Raw genomic sequence first — 17436 nt, 5'->3', positions numbered from 1 at the left:
AGCGCTGTCAGGTCCATGTGTCTGAGGGATGGGGAAGACCCCTGAGCCCAATCACAGGGCCTCCATCTCACCCCCTGATATATGATGACATCAATGACCAGAAGATCCTAGAACTCGCCTACAAGATGATTGAGCTGCTGACTGGAGAGGTGACACTGCTGGGAATGCTGGGACATTATACAGTAACGCTATGAAAGGATCGGGGGGGGGTGACTGTATCATTGTATGTGTCAGGTTCCTATAAGATGTCAGGATGTTACTGTCTATTTCTCCATGGAGGAGTGGGAGTATTTAGAAGGACACAAAGATCTGTACAAAGACGTCATGATGGAGGTTCCCCAGCCCCTCACATCACCAGGTAATAGACAGGACTGAATACACACGGCCTATAATTATCTGTATGTAAAGAATGAATTCAGTCCCTGTATGTGTTTCCTCCAGATCTGTCCAGTAAGAGGACAACACCAGAGAGATGTCCCCATCCTCTTCTTCCACAGGACTGTAAACAAGAAGACCCCAATGTTCCTCAAGATCATCAGGTAGATGGAGAGAAGGTGTAATGAGATCTCCCCTATGATGTGTAGACGGCTGTGAGGGTCTTGTGTTCAGTCTTGTTTTATCCACCAGTATTATATGTTTTATACTTGTGTAATGAGGACGGTGGAGATGGCAGGATTAGAACTGATCATAGATGTGACTTCTCCATCTGTCTGTGACTTTTACAATATTTGTTTCAGGGTGAAGATCTGACCCATATTAATACTATAGAGGCATATGTGAGGGGTGATGAGCGGTGTAAAGAGGAGATTCCTACATATGACTACCCAGGTGAGTAGTGACCACTAAATGCGGAGAAGTCACAGATTCTTCTCAGTCACCGGCTGTGGCTGCTTTATCGGTGGTGTAGCCCGGCCATACCACAATCGTATGATCACCATTTTGCCTCTAGACCACAACATTCTCCTACACAAAACTGTTCAAATGATTTTGGGCATTTAAAACCCTTTTCCATAGAACTTACAATCTGGAGGAACCACCTACCCCCTGGGATTAGGAGACATTACCTTCCCAGATCTGTAAACCACAAAGCCAGACAATCACTTGAAGAAAAATGTTATGATGGGCCTGTAAGAGAAAGTGGAGGGTAATGATCTATTGGCATCCTAGAACCCTGATATCTTATTGGATGAATCTACCTTCTCTCCCTTCTGTGCTGCTGAATGTGCTCATATGGTCCCTACAAGACCAGGTCCAGTCTTTCTGGCCAAACTTAAGACTTATGATCTACAACATTAAATGTGCAGTGAGGCCAAGTGTGAATTTCTGTAAAATAACAGCAGAGTTTCCCTTTATCCTGACTTTTTAGTTTCTTATAAAATGGACTAACTTCAAACAGGATTGTGATAAACTAAACAAAAAAAACATTACACCTGTGCCATGATATATCTTTAAGCTAAATTTAAGACACCTCATCTCTGCAGTATTATAAAAAGTTCTCTTTGAACGTCTAATATTTCTTCTTGAAACTCATCTGACAGAAAATATTGTCCCTTATGATAGTTTAGATTGCCAAGAGCCACCGAGCCCCATACTCCAATTACCACAGAGAGGTTTCACCACTAGTTACTCGTTTATTACTGATGGAGACTGTTGAGTTTGATCATTTCAGTAGATGTGTTATTGTCTATAGTCAGTTTTTGACTATAGTAGTTAGTGCCCAAAATACTCTGATTTAACCCCTTCCTGCAGCCAGTTTTGTGTTCCTATCTGGACCCATTTTTCAAATCTGACGTGTGTCACTTTATGTGGTGATAACTTTGGAATTCTTCACAAAGGATAATAGGAAACAAATGGACCTTAAAAATAATATTCCAACTTCTCTTGAATCTGACAATACCCCATATACGGTTGTACACTACTGTCTGGGCACATGGCAGGTTAAGAAGGGAAGGAGTGACATTTAGCTATTTGAATGCAGATTTTGCTGGGATAGTGTGCAGACACAATGTATTAGGGAGACTGTTCGTTGTCACCTGGCAGCTCAAAAGATGGCTACCACAAACAGGCTTGGCACTATCTACTCCATTTTCCAGATCCCAGGGTTTGCCTTGCTCATCATCCTTTAACCCCTCTACATGTATTTGGACTTAGACAGAGACCCCCTAAGCTTGGGCCACAGTGTTACCTAATGTCCTGTGGTGTCAGATGGCAAGAAGAATAGTCAAATAGCTGGGTTAGAACATGGAGGGCAGAGAAAATACAAAATCACACAAAAGTAATCAGTAAAATGGCCGAGGTCACAACAGGAAGCAAATACACAAGCCGGGAGCTGAGCACAGAGGACTGAACCAGAGGAGGACAAGGCTGTATCTGGCAGCTTCCAGCAATATGCTTCCAGCTTTAGTAGGGTGCGGTGCTTTCCAGTTGGCTGAGGAAGGGAGCAGATTGCTCCAGCTGGACAGCACACACACCCATACTGCCAGACTGGATGGTACTACTGGTCCCAGCAACCCTAATCTTAGTGGCTGCGCAGAGCCTGCGCCTTCCAGAGCTTCTGGTTCTGATGTCTCCTCCATCACCAGTGCCGCCTGCAGGATGAATAAGACTCCTGGTGAGAGAAGCAGACGTCGCAGGAGCAGATCCCAGAGGAGATGGGACACACCATTTACAGAAGCCCTAATATGACAAAATGTCAGAAAACCAGAGCAGTAGAAATCCACATAAAGTGACTCCATTTTGGAAATTATAACCCTCAGTGAAATAATCTATAGAAGTAGTGACTATTTTGACTCCACAGGCACTTTCCGGAAATTAGCGCGCAGTGGATGTTGGAGAGTGAAAATTACAAATATATAATTTCATTACCCAACACATAGTGTCCAGATTGTGCTCCAGGAGACACACACCATCAATTAAGTGGGTTCTTCTCACTATAGTAATGCCAAATACATGGAGGCTAAATGTGGTTTGGGCGCACTGCAAGGCTCAGAAGTGAGGGGGAGATCTGACTTTGGGAGAGCGGATATTGCTGGATTGGTTTATGGAAGCCATGTTGCTTTTCAAAAGCCTTTGAGCCACTAATAATGTGGAAACCTCTGGTTTTCCACTGACAGATGATGGACCTGAGTGGGGACTTGTTTTTTGTGAGATGAGTAGAAGTTTTTATTGGTATTATTTCACCTATATAACATTGTTTGGTGGATTTTTATTCCATATTTAGGAGGCAGAATTAACAAACAGTTGAACACCACGATCCACTGGTTCATCCTATGAGGTTTTCTATTAGACTGTGAACTGTTATTGTCTTGGTGAATAATGATGGCTAACATAGGGCAAAATAAAAAAATTCACAGAAAAACATACAGCCTTACCAACACAAATCATATAAGAAATGCACTAGCAGGATGCCACAGACCCCCATGATAAAGGTGGGGGCAGCGCAGGTGCAAAATACTGATGGAGCAACCACTCACAAACCGAACAATTCATGGAGAGGATGGTTGCCTAGTATTAAAGATGCACACAGATGAAGCTTGCATAGGACGCCAGTCACACAGGTAAGTGTGATGCACAGTGTCTGGCTTAGGATAGTGATGATGCCCATACTATTAGATCAGGGCGGCTGTCCAGCACTATATAAGTGCACCCCACATGCACAGACACCTCAGTACACCCAACCAACACGAAAATGCTAGTGCATTTGTTATCTGATTTGGTGTTGGTAAGGCTGATTTTTTTCTGTGATATGTTTTCTTGGTAAATAATGATACTTACTCTGTTGCCTCATTGGGGGACACACAGGACCTTGGGTGTTATGCTGCTGTCCACTAGGAGGCGACACTATGCATAATCTGGAAAAGATTAACCGTGGCTCCTCCTCTGCAGTATACACCCCTGAACGGCATCAGCCTTCTCCAGTTTTTGCTTAGCGTCGCATAGGAGGCACACCTAAAACCTTTACTCTGTTTTCACTGATGGGATTACAGATGAAGAAAAGTGGGTCTAGTGCGAGACTCCCGGCATGGCTCCTTCCTCGGCCCCTTGTTACAGGGTGCACGGTTGAAGTCGAAATGGCTATTCCCCATATCGCTCCTTCCCCAGCCCCTCGTGTGCTGGTTCGAAGACGAGACCCCCCTCCTTCCCCAGTTCCTTTCGGTTTCTGGGTTGAGGTCGAGGCGAGGATATAGCCCCCTGATAGTGACAGCCCCTGGGGGTATTAGGTTGAAACGCCTCAGGTAGGGTCTGTACAGGTACCAAGGACCCCAGCTCTGCTGCGGGTTCCTGTCGGGGCCGGGGGAGCGCAGGCAGGCATGATACAACAGAGGCACAGGCCTTCCTGCGCCCTGTTTCTGCGGCAGCACAAGTTCTATGGTGCCTCAGGGGGACTCTTCACAGGTTCACAGGGCCCCACCCCCTTTCGCTTCTACCCCACCGCTACCCTGCCTTTAAATCCGGGGAGGTCCGGTTCAGATCCGGCCCCCTCCCGGACTTCCGCGCCGGCCTGGAGTCCCTTTGGGCATCAGGCACCTAATTTAGGCTGCGGCTTCGGCCTAGCCGAAGCCACCACCTCCTCTCCCCGGCCCGCCCCCCCGATGACAAATATTACACTTTACAGTGTCATAGAGGGGGCGGATCGAGACTGAAAGGGCGCGATTTTACACAGTTCTTTCAGCTCTCCGCCCCCCTTCTTTCTTAACTTTACTCCGGCGACCATTATCTGCTGCAGAATAAGGGACATAGCCAGTCTCTGGGGGGCACAGGACTGCGGATCTTCGGCGCTGGACCTAGGGGCACACTGGTGGGATAAGATCACAGCTGGAGTTCTTCCTCGGCTGTGAGTCCATTATTCCTTATAGGCTCCTCTGCATAGCCTCCCCTGTAGGGCCCTCTGCATAGCCACCCCAGTGCACTATGCCGGGCTCAAGGTCCAAGAGAACCAGGCAGGACTGCTATTATGCACTCTGTACAGCCTGCAGCAATACTCTCCCCAGCGGCAGCATGTATCCGCACTGCCAGGACTGCATCCAGGCTACTGTGCCAGAGCCCCAAGAAGCCCCTGCCAATGCTTCGGTGTCTAATGCCATGCTGGAATGGGTCACTCAGATATCGCAATCTATGACACAGTCTATAGATAACCTAACTTCCACATTGCTTCAGGCTCTGCAAAGTCATGCCTCGGCTATGAACGCTACCCAGCAAAGGGAAAGCTCGACTCAGGGACATGTTGACCCGGGCACATCCACGTCTAGGTCAGGACACAAGCGGACCCACAGGTCACGTTCATCTGCGTCATCCCATAGCACACGGTCATCCCCTTCTAGGGAGACATACCATAGTTCCAGATCATCTAGACCGTCCCCTACCAGGGACATACAATACAGTTCTCCGCAGGGATCCCCGACCAGAGAAGGCCTCCACCCTGGTTCACCCAGCAGGAGACACCTTAGCGATACACAGGATTCGGAAGGCATCTGTGATTCCGACTCAGACAAGGAAACTGAAGGGTCCCTGATCCCAGTTCCCCCTAGCAATACAGCGCTAGTTGAGGTATTAATCTCGTCCATCCATCAGGTGCTGGACATTTCTGATCCGCCCCCAGAGGCACCACAACAAGATTTTATTTGAAGGAGTTCTGAAGCCGCCTAAGGTCTTTTTTGACCACCCAGAGTTTGTCGATCCTTAAAAAGCAGTTCTCACAGCCTGAGAAGAAGTTTACCAATCGCAAATATCTGGAAGCGCGGTACCCCTTCCCACAGGAGACCACCAAGGAATGGACAGATCCACCCAAAGTGGATCCCCCAGTCTCTAGGCTAGCAGCACAGTCACTCCTTTCACTGCCAGATAGCTCAATCCTCAGGGACGCAGCAGACCGGCAGGTAGAACGCATGGCTCGTTAAATTTTCGAGGCCGCAGGGGCCTCCCTGGCTCCCGCGTTCGCTTCAGTTTGGGTTGCCAAGGCCATCCTGGCTTGGGCCCAAAATTTACAAGCTGGCCTCCCAGTATCTGTTCCTGAGCTGTCGGACCAAGCGGTTCAAATAGCAGTTGTAGCAGATTACATGCTTCATGCAGCTCTGGATTATGCAAGGGGTGCAGCGGGGATAGCATCAAACGCCATCACGATTCGGCGTATCCTCTGGCTGCGGTAATGGAAAGCAGACGCAGCCTCAAAGAAGTCCCTTACGCACCTCCTGTACCGCAGTGGTCGACTTTTTGGTGAACAGTTGGATACGATGATATCCAACGCCACCGGGAGTAAGAGTACCTCTCCTCCCCCAACTGAAACCCAAACGCACTTACAATAAGCATAACCAAACTCGATTCCGATCCTTTCGGAACTCTTCGGGCTGGTCCGCCTCACGGCCAGCACAAAATAACAACCGCCTCCCACGCAGGTACAACTCGCGGCCGATGCAAAAGTCGGACAAGACCTGGCAGTCAAAAGCAGGCCAGTCAAAGTCCAAAGGAGGAAAACCTCAGACCTTCTCCTCATCATGACTCACGGACTCCAGAAGACACCTCACCTGTAGGTGGCTGACTTTTGCTCTCTCATCAAGTATGGCTGCCTATTACAGAAGACAGGTGGGTCAGGGAACTAGTGTCTTCGGGATACAAGATAGAGTTCACTTCCAACCCATCAAACAGACTCTTTATTTCTGTTCCCCCAAAACCGCCACACAAGGCTCGTGCCTTCCGCCAAGCGGTCTTCTCGCTTCTTCAAGCTGCAGTCATAGTACCGGTCCCCGCGGCCGAGCGCTTCCGAGGGTTCTACTCCAATTTATTCGTAGTCCCCAATAAAGGAGGCGGCATACGGCCCATACTGGACCTAAAGCAGCTCAACAAATATGTACGGGTACGTCACTTCCGCATGAAGTCCCTTCGGTCCATCATTGCGTCTATGGAAAAGGGAGAATTTCTCGCCTCCATAGACATACAAGACGCATACCTGCATATACCAATTGCGCCCGCCCATCAGAGATTTCTCAGGCTCGCAATCGACCAGGACCACTACCAGTTCGTGGCTCTCCCGTTCGGACTCGCCACGGCTCCCAGAGTGTTTACCAAAGTCAAGGCAGCCACCATGGACGTCCTGCACTCCAGAGGCATAGTAGTCGTTCCATACCTGGACGATCTCCATATCAAGGCTCCCACCTTCAAGGACTGCGAGCTCAGTGTCTCAATCACAATCGACACTCTGAGTTGCCTGGGCTGGTTAGTCAACCTACAAAAGTCATCACCAACCCCGAGTCAGTCTCTGACCTTCCTGGGAATGCTATTCAGTACCTTAAGGGGTCTAGTGCTCCTTTCCAAGGACAAGGCACTGCCTCTCTGTCTAGGAGTTCGCACCCTCCTCAGCAAACCCCCTTGATCTCTCCGGTTTGCCATGAGAGTCCTTGGCAGGATGGTGGCGGCAATAGAAGCGGTCCCATTTGCCCAGCTTCACCTCAGGCCTCCCCAACTAGCCATCCTCAAGTCATGGGACAGGAACCCTCTTTCTCTCGACAGGGAGTTCCAGCTGACGTCGTCAACCAGGAGGTCCCTCCACTGGTGGCTCAACCCAACCTCACTAACAAAGGGGAAATCCTTTCTCACTGGTCAATGGAAGGTTCTGACCACCGAAGCGAGCCTGACGGGTTGGGGTGCGGTACACCTACACCACAGAGCACAGGGCAAGTGGTCCCCAGCGGAAGCGACCATGCCCATCAACATCTTGTAAATTCGTGCCATCCTCCTGGCATTGAGAGCCTTCCATCACTTACTGGCAGCCTCTCACATCAGAATACAGTCGGACAATGCCACGGCTGTGGCATATGTGAATCACCAAGGGGGGACCCGCAGTGCCAAGGCGATGCGAGAAGTGACACACATTCTCCACTGGGCGGAAGACACAGGTTCGGCTCTCTCTGCGGTCCACATTCCGGGTGTGGACAACTGGGAAGCAGACTTCCTCAGCCGGCAAGGAATGGACTCAAGAGAGTGGTCTCTCCATCCCGAAGTTTTTTGACAGATCTGCCATCGCTGGGGGACTCCAGACGTGGACCTAATGGCATCCCACTTCAATGCCAAGGTCTCCAACTTCATGGCCAGAACACACAATCCGCAGGCGCTAGGAGCGGACGCCCTGGTTCAGGACTGGACCCAGTTCCAGTTCCTGTACATTTTTCCACCTCTTACCCTGATATCCAGAGTGGTGAGGAAGATCAAGCAAGAGGGAATTCCAACCATCCTAATCACACCGGACTGGCCCAGACGTACATGGTACGCCGACATCATACAGCTCACAGCAGACGTCCCCTGGCGTCTCCCCGACCACCCCGATCTTCTGTCACAAGGCCCGTTCTACCACCAGAACTCAGAGGCCCTCAATTTGACGGCTTGGCCATTGAGACCTGGGTTCTAACCCAGTCAGGGTTCTCGCCGGAAGTCATTGGAACCATGTTCAGGGCACAGAAGCCAACCTCTGCTAAGATTTATTACTGTACCTGGAAAGCCTTCTTTACCTGGTGCGAATCTCTCGTGGCCAAATCCCATTCCCTTATTCCCTCCCCAGGGTACTTGGGTTTCTCCAATCATGTCTGGAGGCCAGACTGTCCCTGGCCTCCCTTAAGAGCCAGGTGTCAGCTCTCTCAGTGCTTTCTCAGAGGTGCATCGCTAACAAGCCGCAAGTAAGGACATTTCTTCAGGGGGTTTCCCAATTGGTTCCCCCCTACAGACGACCACTAGAAACGTGGGACCTCAACCTGGTGCTGACAGCATTGCAGGAAACACCTTTTGAACCCCTTAGGGAAGTCCCACTCCGCCTTCTATCCCAGAAAGTGGTTTTCCTGGTGGCAATCACCTCGCTACGCAGGGTGTCTGAACTGAGAGCACTCTCCTGCAGACGGCCTCCCTGGCTTTTCACCAGGACAAGGTAGTCCTCCGTACGGTCCCATCCTTCCTCCCGAAGGTTGTATCCAACTTCCACCTCAATGAGAAAATTTCACTGCCATCCTTCTGTCCGGTCCCGGTTCATAGAGTGGAGAAGGCTCTGCATACGCTTGACCTTGTCAGGGCATTGCGTATCTATGTGTCTAGGACTGCGCCCTTCCGGAAGTCTGATTCTCTTTTCCTTCTTCTGGAAGGCGGCAGCAAGGGTCTGCCAGCTTCCAAAGCTACCCTTGCCAGGTGGATCAAATCCACCATACAAGAGACCTACCGCCTCAAAAATTTTCCTCTTCCAGCAGGTATTATGGCACACGTGCGGTAGGGGCCTCCTGGGCCATTCGGCACCAGGCTTCGGCACAACAAGTGTGTAAGGCAGCCACCTGGACTAGCCTACACACGTTTACCAAACACTACAGGGTTCATACCCAGTCCTCAGCAGATGCGAGCCTGGGCAGATGTGTTCTGCAGGCGGCGCCCGTCTACACAATATTCGTCCATTGCTTCCCACCCAGGGACTGCTTTGGGACGTCCCAAGGTCCTGTGTCCCCCAATGAGGCGACAGAGTAAAGTAGATTTTTGTGTACTCACCGTAAAATCTCTTAGCCTCTAATTGGGGGACACAGCTCCCACCCTGTTGTCCGTTCCGGGCCGTTGTTATGTTGAGTTCTCATATTGTTTTTCCCTTGAGCTCGTACATAGTTGCCTTCTTATAGGCATGGTTATGTTATCCATGTTACGTTCCTCCTACTGCTTTTGCACAAACTGGAGAAGGCTGATGCCGTCCAGGGGTGTATGCTGCAGAGGAGGAGCCACGGTTAATCTTTTTCAGATTATGCATAGTGGACAGCACATAACACCCAAGGTCCTGTGTCCCCCAATTAGAGGCTAAGAGAAAGAGATTTTACGGTGAGTACACAAAAATCTCCTTTTTACATAAAGTACATTTTTACAGAGAGTTTAATTAGAAATGTTCAAAAATATAAAATTCAAGGATTTTTTTATTAAAAAGATAATAATTGGTTTTATTCTTGGCAGATGACTGTACCAGGAGATCAGAGGGACAGCTGACATCTTTAATTTTTAAATCAGATGATCTTGAGATCACACAAGATACAATTGAAGTGAATGCCATTACTCCAGATATACCATCATCCCTTCACAGCAAAGATCTGTCATCTGATCATTTGAAACAGGTTCTGTCTTCTGATTCATTACCGACTACTAAGGAAAATCAAAGTCACAAAATAAGCATTAAAAACAAATTGCTCCTAAAGCAAAGAAGCCATTTTCATGTTCAGAATATGGAAATAGTTTTTCCCTCGAAAAAGTTTTTTCTTAAATATCAAAGCATTCACACAGCAAAGAATAGATTTTTTTGTTTCAAGTGTGGGAAATTTTTTAACCAGAAATCAAATCTTGTTAATCACCAGAGAATTCACACAGGGGAGAAGCCATTTTCTTGTTCAGAAAGTGGAAAATGTTTTACAGAGAAATCGAGTTTTATCAGACATCAGAGAACTCACACAGGGGAGAAGCCTTTTTCTTGCTCAGAATGTGGAAAATGTTTTAGCCGGAAAACAGATTTGGTTGAGCACCAGAGAACTCACACAGGGGAGAAGCCTTTTTTCTGTTAAGACATGAGATGCCACTTGATAGAAGATTACAGTCCGGGGAAGACGGGAAACATTCATATAAACAACCGGTGGAGATGTAGTCAGTAAAGAACTCTGGTTAAATATGTTTCAAGAGCCGCAGTAGAAGATAAAGATGTCGTCCTCCTCATGAAGTAGTTATTTCTCATGTCACGTGTATTGAATATCTCCTGCAGTGTCGGTAAATGAGACGAGAATTAGCTTTATGGAAGATGAGTCTATGAGAAACGTGTTCAGCTGCAGACTCCAAGGAAGAAACTGCTTGTTGTCTGTGGCCTAAAATATATAGGTTTTATTACTAGATGTAAAGAAGAAAACTAAATACTGTAAAATAATAAATCTCCTCATATGTTTCCCCGTATTATCTCCAGTAATTGTATTATTACACAGGATTTTTATGATGTTACATCGGCTCATCATCTTCTCATTCAGGTCCCTACAATATCAGATCCTCTCAGTGAAGATCTATTAAAGAGAATTTTCCTTATGGACCCATCAAAGATGGATATGGACAGAGACAAGATGGCAGAGAGGATATTACACCTCACCCTAGAGATCCTCTTCCGTCTTACTGGAGAGGTGAGAGATTCTGATGATGTCACATTACATCATTATTATCTATGGAAATAACAGATGGACAGAACTGGAGAGGTGAGGACTCTGGAAATGTCTGTAGTGAGATTTATTAATGTGTCTCTCCATAACCAGGATTACACAGTAGTGAAGAAGACCTCTAGTGAGCGCTGTCAGGACCCTGTGTCTGAGGGATGGGGAAGACCCCTGAGCCAAATCACGGGGCCTCCAAGACACCCCCTGATACATGAGGACATCAATGACCAGAAGATCCTAGAACTCACCTACAAGATGATTGAGCTGCTGAATGGAGAGGTGACACTGCTGGGAATGCTGGGACATTATACAATAGCACTATGAAGGGATCGGGGGGATGACTGTATCATTGTATGTGTCAGGTTCCTATAAGATGTCAGGATGTCGCTGTCTATTTCTCCATGGAGGAGTGGGAGTATTTAGAAGGACACAAAGATCTGTACAAGGACGTCATGATGGAGGTTCCCCAGCCCCTCACATCATCAGGTAATAGACAGGACTGAATACACACTGCCTATAATTATCTGTATGTAAAGAATGAATTCAGTCCCTGTATGTGTTTCCTCCAGATCTATCCAGTAAGAGGACAACACCAGAGAGATGTCCCCGTCCTCTTCTTCCACAGGACTGTAAACAAGAAGATCCCAATGTTCCTCAGGATCATCAGGTAGATGGAGAGAAGGTGTCATGAGATCTCCCCTATGATGTGTAGAAATCTGTGAAGGTCTTGTGTTCAGTCTTGTTTTATCCACCAGTATTATATATTTTATACTTGTGTAATGAGTACGTTGGAGATGGCAGGATTAGAGCCGATCATAGATGGGACTTCTCATCTGTTTGTGACTTTTACAATATTTGTTTCAGGGTGAAGATCTGACCCATATTAATACTACAGAGACATATGTGAGGGGTGATGAGCGGTGTAAAGAGGAGATTCCTACATATGACCACCCAGGTGAGTAGTGACCACTAAATGCAGAGAAGTCACAGATTCTTCTCAGTCACCGGCTGTGGCTGCTTTATCAGTGGTGTAGTCTGGCCATATCACAATCGTGTGATCACCATTTTGCCGCTAGATCACAACATTCTCCTCCACCCAAAACTGTTCAAATGATTTTGGGCATTTAAAACCCTTTTCCATAGAACTTACAACCTGGAAGATCAACCTACCCCCTGGGATTAGGAGACGCTGACCGTTACCTGCCCAGATCTGTAAACCACAAAGCCAGAAAATCACTTGAAGAAAAATATTATGATGAAAGTGGAGGGTAATGATGCTGTTGGCTTCCTAGATCCCTGATATCTTATTGGATGAATCTACCTTCTCTCCCTTCTGTGCTGCTGAATGTGCTCATATGGTTCCTACAAGACCAGGTCCAGTCTTTCTGGCCGAACGTCACTTTTATGATCGACAGCATTAAATGTGCAGTGAGGAACAAGTGTGAATTTCTGTACAATAACAGCAGAGTTTCCCTTTATCCTGACTTTTCAATTTCTTTTAAAATCGACTAACTTCAAACCAGATTGTGATAAACTATACAGAAAACATTACACCTGTGCCATGATATATCTCTAAGCTAAATATAAGACACCTCAGCTCTGCATTATTATAAAAAGTTCTCTTTGAACATCTAATATTTCTTCTTGAAACTCATCTGACAGAAAATATTTTCCCTTACGATAGTTTAGATTCCCAAGAGCCCCTGAGCTCCATACTCTAATTACCCCAGAGAGGTTTCACCACTAGTTACTCACTACTTACTGATGGAGACTGTTGAGTTTGATCATTTCAGTAGATGTGTTATTGTCTATACTCACAGTTTTTGACTTCAGTAATCCTCTGCTTTAACCCCTTCCTGCAGCCAGTTTTGTGTTCCTAATCAGACCCATTTTTGAAATCTGACGTGTGTCACTTTATATGGTGATAACTTTGGAATTCTTCACAAAGGATAATAGGAAACAAATGGACCTTACAAACTTCCAACTACTCTTGAATCCGACAATACTCTATATACGGTTGTACCCTACTGTCTGGGCACATGGCAGGTTAAGAAGGGAAGGAGCGACATTTAGCTATTTGAATGCAGATCTTGCTGGAATAGTTTGCAGACACAATGTATTGGGGGCACTGTTCGTTGTCACCTGGCAGCTCAAAAGATGGCCACCACAAACAGGCTTGGCGCTATCTACTCCATTTTCCAGATCCCAGGGTTTGCCTTGCTCATCATCCTTTAACCCCTCTACATGTATTTGGACTTAGACAGAGACCCCTAAGCTTGGGCCACAGTGTTACCTAATGTTCTGTGGTGTGAGATGGAAAGAAGAATAGTCAGGTAGCCGGGTCAGAACATGGAGGTCAGAGAAAATACAAAATCACACAAAAGTAGTCAGTAAACTGGCCGAGGTCACAACAGGACACAAATACACAAACCGGGAGCTGAGCACAGAGGACTGAACCAGAGGAGAACAAAGCTGTATCTGGCAGCTCCCAGCAATATGCTTCCAGCTTTAGTAGGGTGCGGTGCTCTCCAAATGGCTGAAGCAGGGAGCAGATTACTCCAGCTGGACAGCACACACACCCATACTGCCAGACTGGATGGTACTACTGGTCCCAGCAACCCTAATCTTAGTGGCTGGACAGAGCCTGCGCCGCCCAGAGCTTCTGGTTCTGACGTCTCCTCCATCACCAGCGCCACCTGCAGGATGAATAAGGCGGCTCCTGGTGAGAGAAGCAGACGTCGCAGGAGCAGATCCCAGAGGAGATGGGACACACCATTTTCAGAAGTCCTAATGTGACCATATTGCAGAAAACCAGAGCAGTAGAAATCCCCATAAAGTGACTCCATTTTGGAAATTTTAACCCTCAGTGAAATAATCTATAGGAGTAGTGACTATTTTGATTCCCCAGGCACTTTCCGGAAATTAGCACGCAGTGGATGTTGGAGAGTAAAAATGACAAATATATAATTTCATTACCCAACACATAGTGCCCAGATTGTGCTCCAGGAGACACACACCATCAATTAAGTGGGTTCTTCTCACTATGGTAATGCCAAATACTTGGATGCTAAATGTGGTTTGGGCGCACTGCAAGGCTCAGAAGTGAGGGGGAGATCTGACTTTGGGAGATCGGATATTGCTGGATTGGTTTATGGAAGCCATGTTGCTTTTCAAAAGCCCTTGAGCCACTAATAATGTGGAAACCTCTGGTTTTCCATTGACAGATGATGGACCTGAGTGGGGACTTGTTTTTTGTGAGATGAGTAGAAGTTTTTATTGATATTATTTCACCTACATAACATTGTTTGGTGGCTTTTTATTCCATATTTGGGAGGCAGAATGAACAAACAGTTGGACACTACAATCCACTGGTTCATCCTATGAGGTTTTCTATTAGATTGTGAACTGTTATTGTCTTGGTGAATAATGATGGCTAACATAGGGCAAAATTTAAAAAAAATCACAGAAAAAGATACAGCCTTACCAACACCAAATCATATAACAAATGCACTAGCTGGATGCCGCAGACCCCCATGATAAAGGTGGGGGCAGCGCAGGTGCAAAATACTGATGGAGCAACCATTCACAAACCTACCAATTCATGGAGGGGGTGGTTGCCTTGTATTAAAGATGCACACAGATGAAGCTTGCATAGGACGCCAGTCACACGGGTAGGTTTGATGCACAGTGTCTGGCTTAGGATAGTGATGATGCCCATACTATTACATCAGGAAGGCTGCCCAGCACTATATAAGTGCACCCCACATGGACAGACACCCCAGTACACCCAACCAACACTAAAATGCTAATGCATTTGTTATCTGATTTTTTGTTGGTAAGGCTGATTTTTTCTGTGATATGTTTTCTTGGTAAATAATGATACTTACCAAGTACATTTTTACATAGAGTTTAATTAGGAATATTCAACAATATAAATTTTAAGGATATGTTATTCATAAATAATAATTGGTTTTATTCTTGGCAGATGACTGTACCAGGAGATCAGAGGGACAGATGACATCTTCAATTTTTAAATCAGATCATCTTGAGATCCCACAGGATACAATTGAAGTGAATGCCATTGCTCCAGATATACCATCATCCCTTCACAGCAAAGATCTGTCATCTGATCCTTTGAAACAGGTCCTGTCTTCTGATTCATTACTGACTACTAAGGAAAATCAAAGTCACAAAATAAGCATTAAAGAACAAACTGCTCCTAAAGCAGAGAAGCCATTTTCATGTTCAGAATATGGAAATAGTTTTTCCCTCGAAAAGTCTTTTCTTAAACATCAAAACATTCGCACAGCAGAGAATAGATTTTTTTGTTTCAAGTGTGGGAAATTTTTTAACCAGAAATCAGATCTTCTTAATCACCAGCGAAGTCACACAGGGGAGAAGCCATTTTCTTGTTCAGAAAGTGGAAAATGTTTTACAGAGAAATCAAGTTTAATCAAATATCAGAGAACTCACACAGGGGAGAAGCCTTTTTCCTGTTCAGAATGTGGGAAGTGTTTTAACGATGAATCAAATTTTGTTAAGCACCAAAGAACTCACACAGGGGAGAAGCCTTTTTCCTGTTCAGAATGTGGAAAATGTTTTAGCCAGAAATCAGATTTGGTTAATCACCAGAGAACTCACACAGGGGAGATGCTTTTTTCCTGTTCAGAATGTGGAAAATGTTTTAGCCGGAAAATAGATTTGGTTGAGCACCAGAGAATTCACACAGGGGAGAAGCCTTTTTTCTGTTCAGAATGTGGAAAATGTTTTAGCTGGAAATCAGCTTTTCTTAAGCACCAGAGAATTCACACAGGGGAGAAGCCTTTTTCCTGTTCAGAATGTGGGAAATGTTTTAGCCGGAAATGAGATGTTGTTATACACCAGAGAAATCACACAGGGGAGAAGCCTTTTTTCTGTTCAGAATGTGGAAAATGTTTTAGCTGGAAATCCGCTTTTCTTAAGCACCAGAGAATTCAAACAGGGGAGAAACCTTTTTCCTGTTCAGAATGTGGGAAATGTTTTAGCCGGAAATCAGATTTGGTTAAGCACCAGAGAACTCACACAGGGGAGAAGCCTTTTTTCTGTTCAGAATGTGGAAAATGTTTTTGCTGGAAATCATCTTTTCTTAAGCACCAGAGAATCCACACAGGGGAGAAGCCTTTTTCCTGTTCAGAATGTGGGAAATGTTTTAGCCGGAAATCAGATTTGGTTAAGCACCAGAGAATTCACACAGGGGAGATGCTTTTTTCCTGTTCAGAATGTGTAAAATGTTTTAGCCGGAAAATAGATTTGGTTGAGCACCAGAGAATTCACACAGGGGAGAAGCCTTTTTTCTGTTCAGAATGTGGAAAATGTTTTAGCCGGAAATCAGATTTGGTTAAGCACCAGAGAATTCACACAGGGGAGAAGCCTTTTTTCTGTTCAGAATGTGGAAAATGTTTTAGCTGGAAATCAGCTTTTCTTAAGCACCAGAGAATTCACACAGGGGAGAAGCCTTTTTCCTGTTCAGAATGTGGGAAATGTTTTAGCCGGAAATCAGATTTGGTTAAGCACCAGAGAATTCACACAGGGGAGAAGCCTTTTTTCTGTTCAGAATGTGGAAAATGTTTTAGCTGGAAATCAGCTTTTCTTAAGCACCAGAGAATTCACACAGGGGAGAAGCCTTTTTCCTGTTCAGAATGTGGGAAATGTTTTGTGAAGAAATCATCATTTCTTAGTCACCAGAGAACTCACACAGACGAGAAGCCATTTTCATGTTCTTAATGTGGGAAATGTTTTACACGGAAATCAACTCTTAAACTTCAGAGAAGTCACACTGAGGAGAAGCCTTTTTCATTTTTAACCAAAAATTGCATCTTCATAAAGGGGTTGTCCACTACTAGGACAACTCCTCATTCCTCATGTTTGGCCTTGTTAAAATAAATACACTCATACGCACTTCCTGTTCTGGCGCTGTTCCATCGGTGTCACAAATCGCGTTTCCGTAAGGATGTTACATCACACAAGATTGTTACATCACACAATCCTGCTCCCCATCATGGCCTGGACATAGCACCAAGAGAACGCACACACTGAGAGTATTCTCTTCAGACCGTGTTCCTGGGGGAATTATAAGCAATTTACAGCCTCAAACATGACGTCCGATATGGAAAAGAAAGAAGAGATCAGAGGTTAATCTGAGGTCCTCCACCTCTGTCAGCATGTCTGGTATGCAGCGTTTCTTATGGAAGGTCTTATCTTCCTGCTCTGGAGC

At 45.9% G+C, this 17436-nt stretch overlaps 1 protein-coding gene across 1 annotated transcript in view; it reads left to right on the top strand.

The window, feature by feature from the left end:
* The first annotated feature begins 324 nt into the window (after positions 1-324).
* Positions 325-17436, top strand: part of LOC141192351 (uncharacterized) — a 106484-nt gene continuing 89372 nt past the window's right edge. The window contains exons 1-7 of the mRNA XM_073661868.1: positions 325-358; positions 442-554; positions 11630-11669; positions 11753-11865; positions 12048-12138; positions 15169-15407; positions 16656-16877. Of these exons, the coding sequence (XP_073517969.1) occupies positions 325-358; positions 442-554; positions 11630-11669; positions 11753-11865; positions 12048-12138; positions 15169-15407; positions 16656-16877 (852 nt within the window). The remainder of the gene's footprint in view (positions 359-441; positions 555-11629; positions 11670-11752; positions 11866-12047; positions 12139-15168; positions 15408-16655; positions 16878-17436) is intronic.

The sequence above is a fragment of the Phyllobates terribilis genome, unplaced genomic scaffold, assembly GCF_046119375.1.
Source record: "Phyllobates terribilis strain yellow unplaced genomic scaffold, ASM4611937v1 Scaffold_60__1_contigs__length_8166268, whole genome shotgun sequence".
NCBI classification, from domain to species: Eukaryota; Metazoa; Chordata; class Amphibia; order Anura; family Dendrobatidae; genus Phyllobates; species Phyllobates terribilis.
Note: the sequence above shows the minus strand (reverse complement) of the source record. Positions and strands in the feature narration are given on the sequence as shown.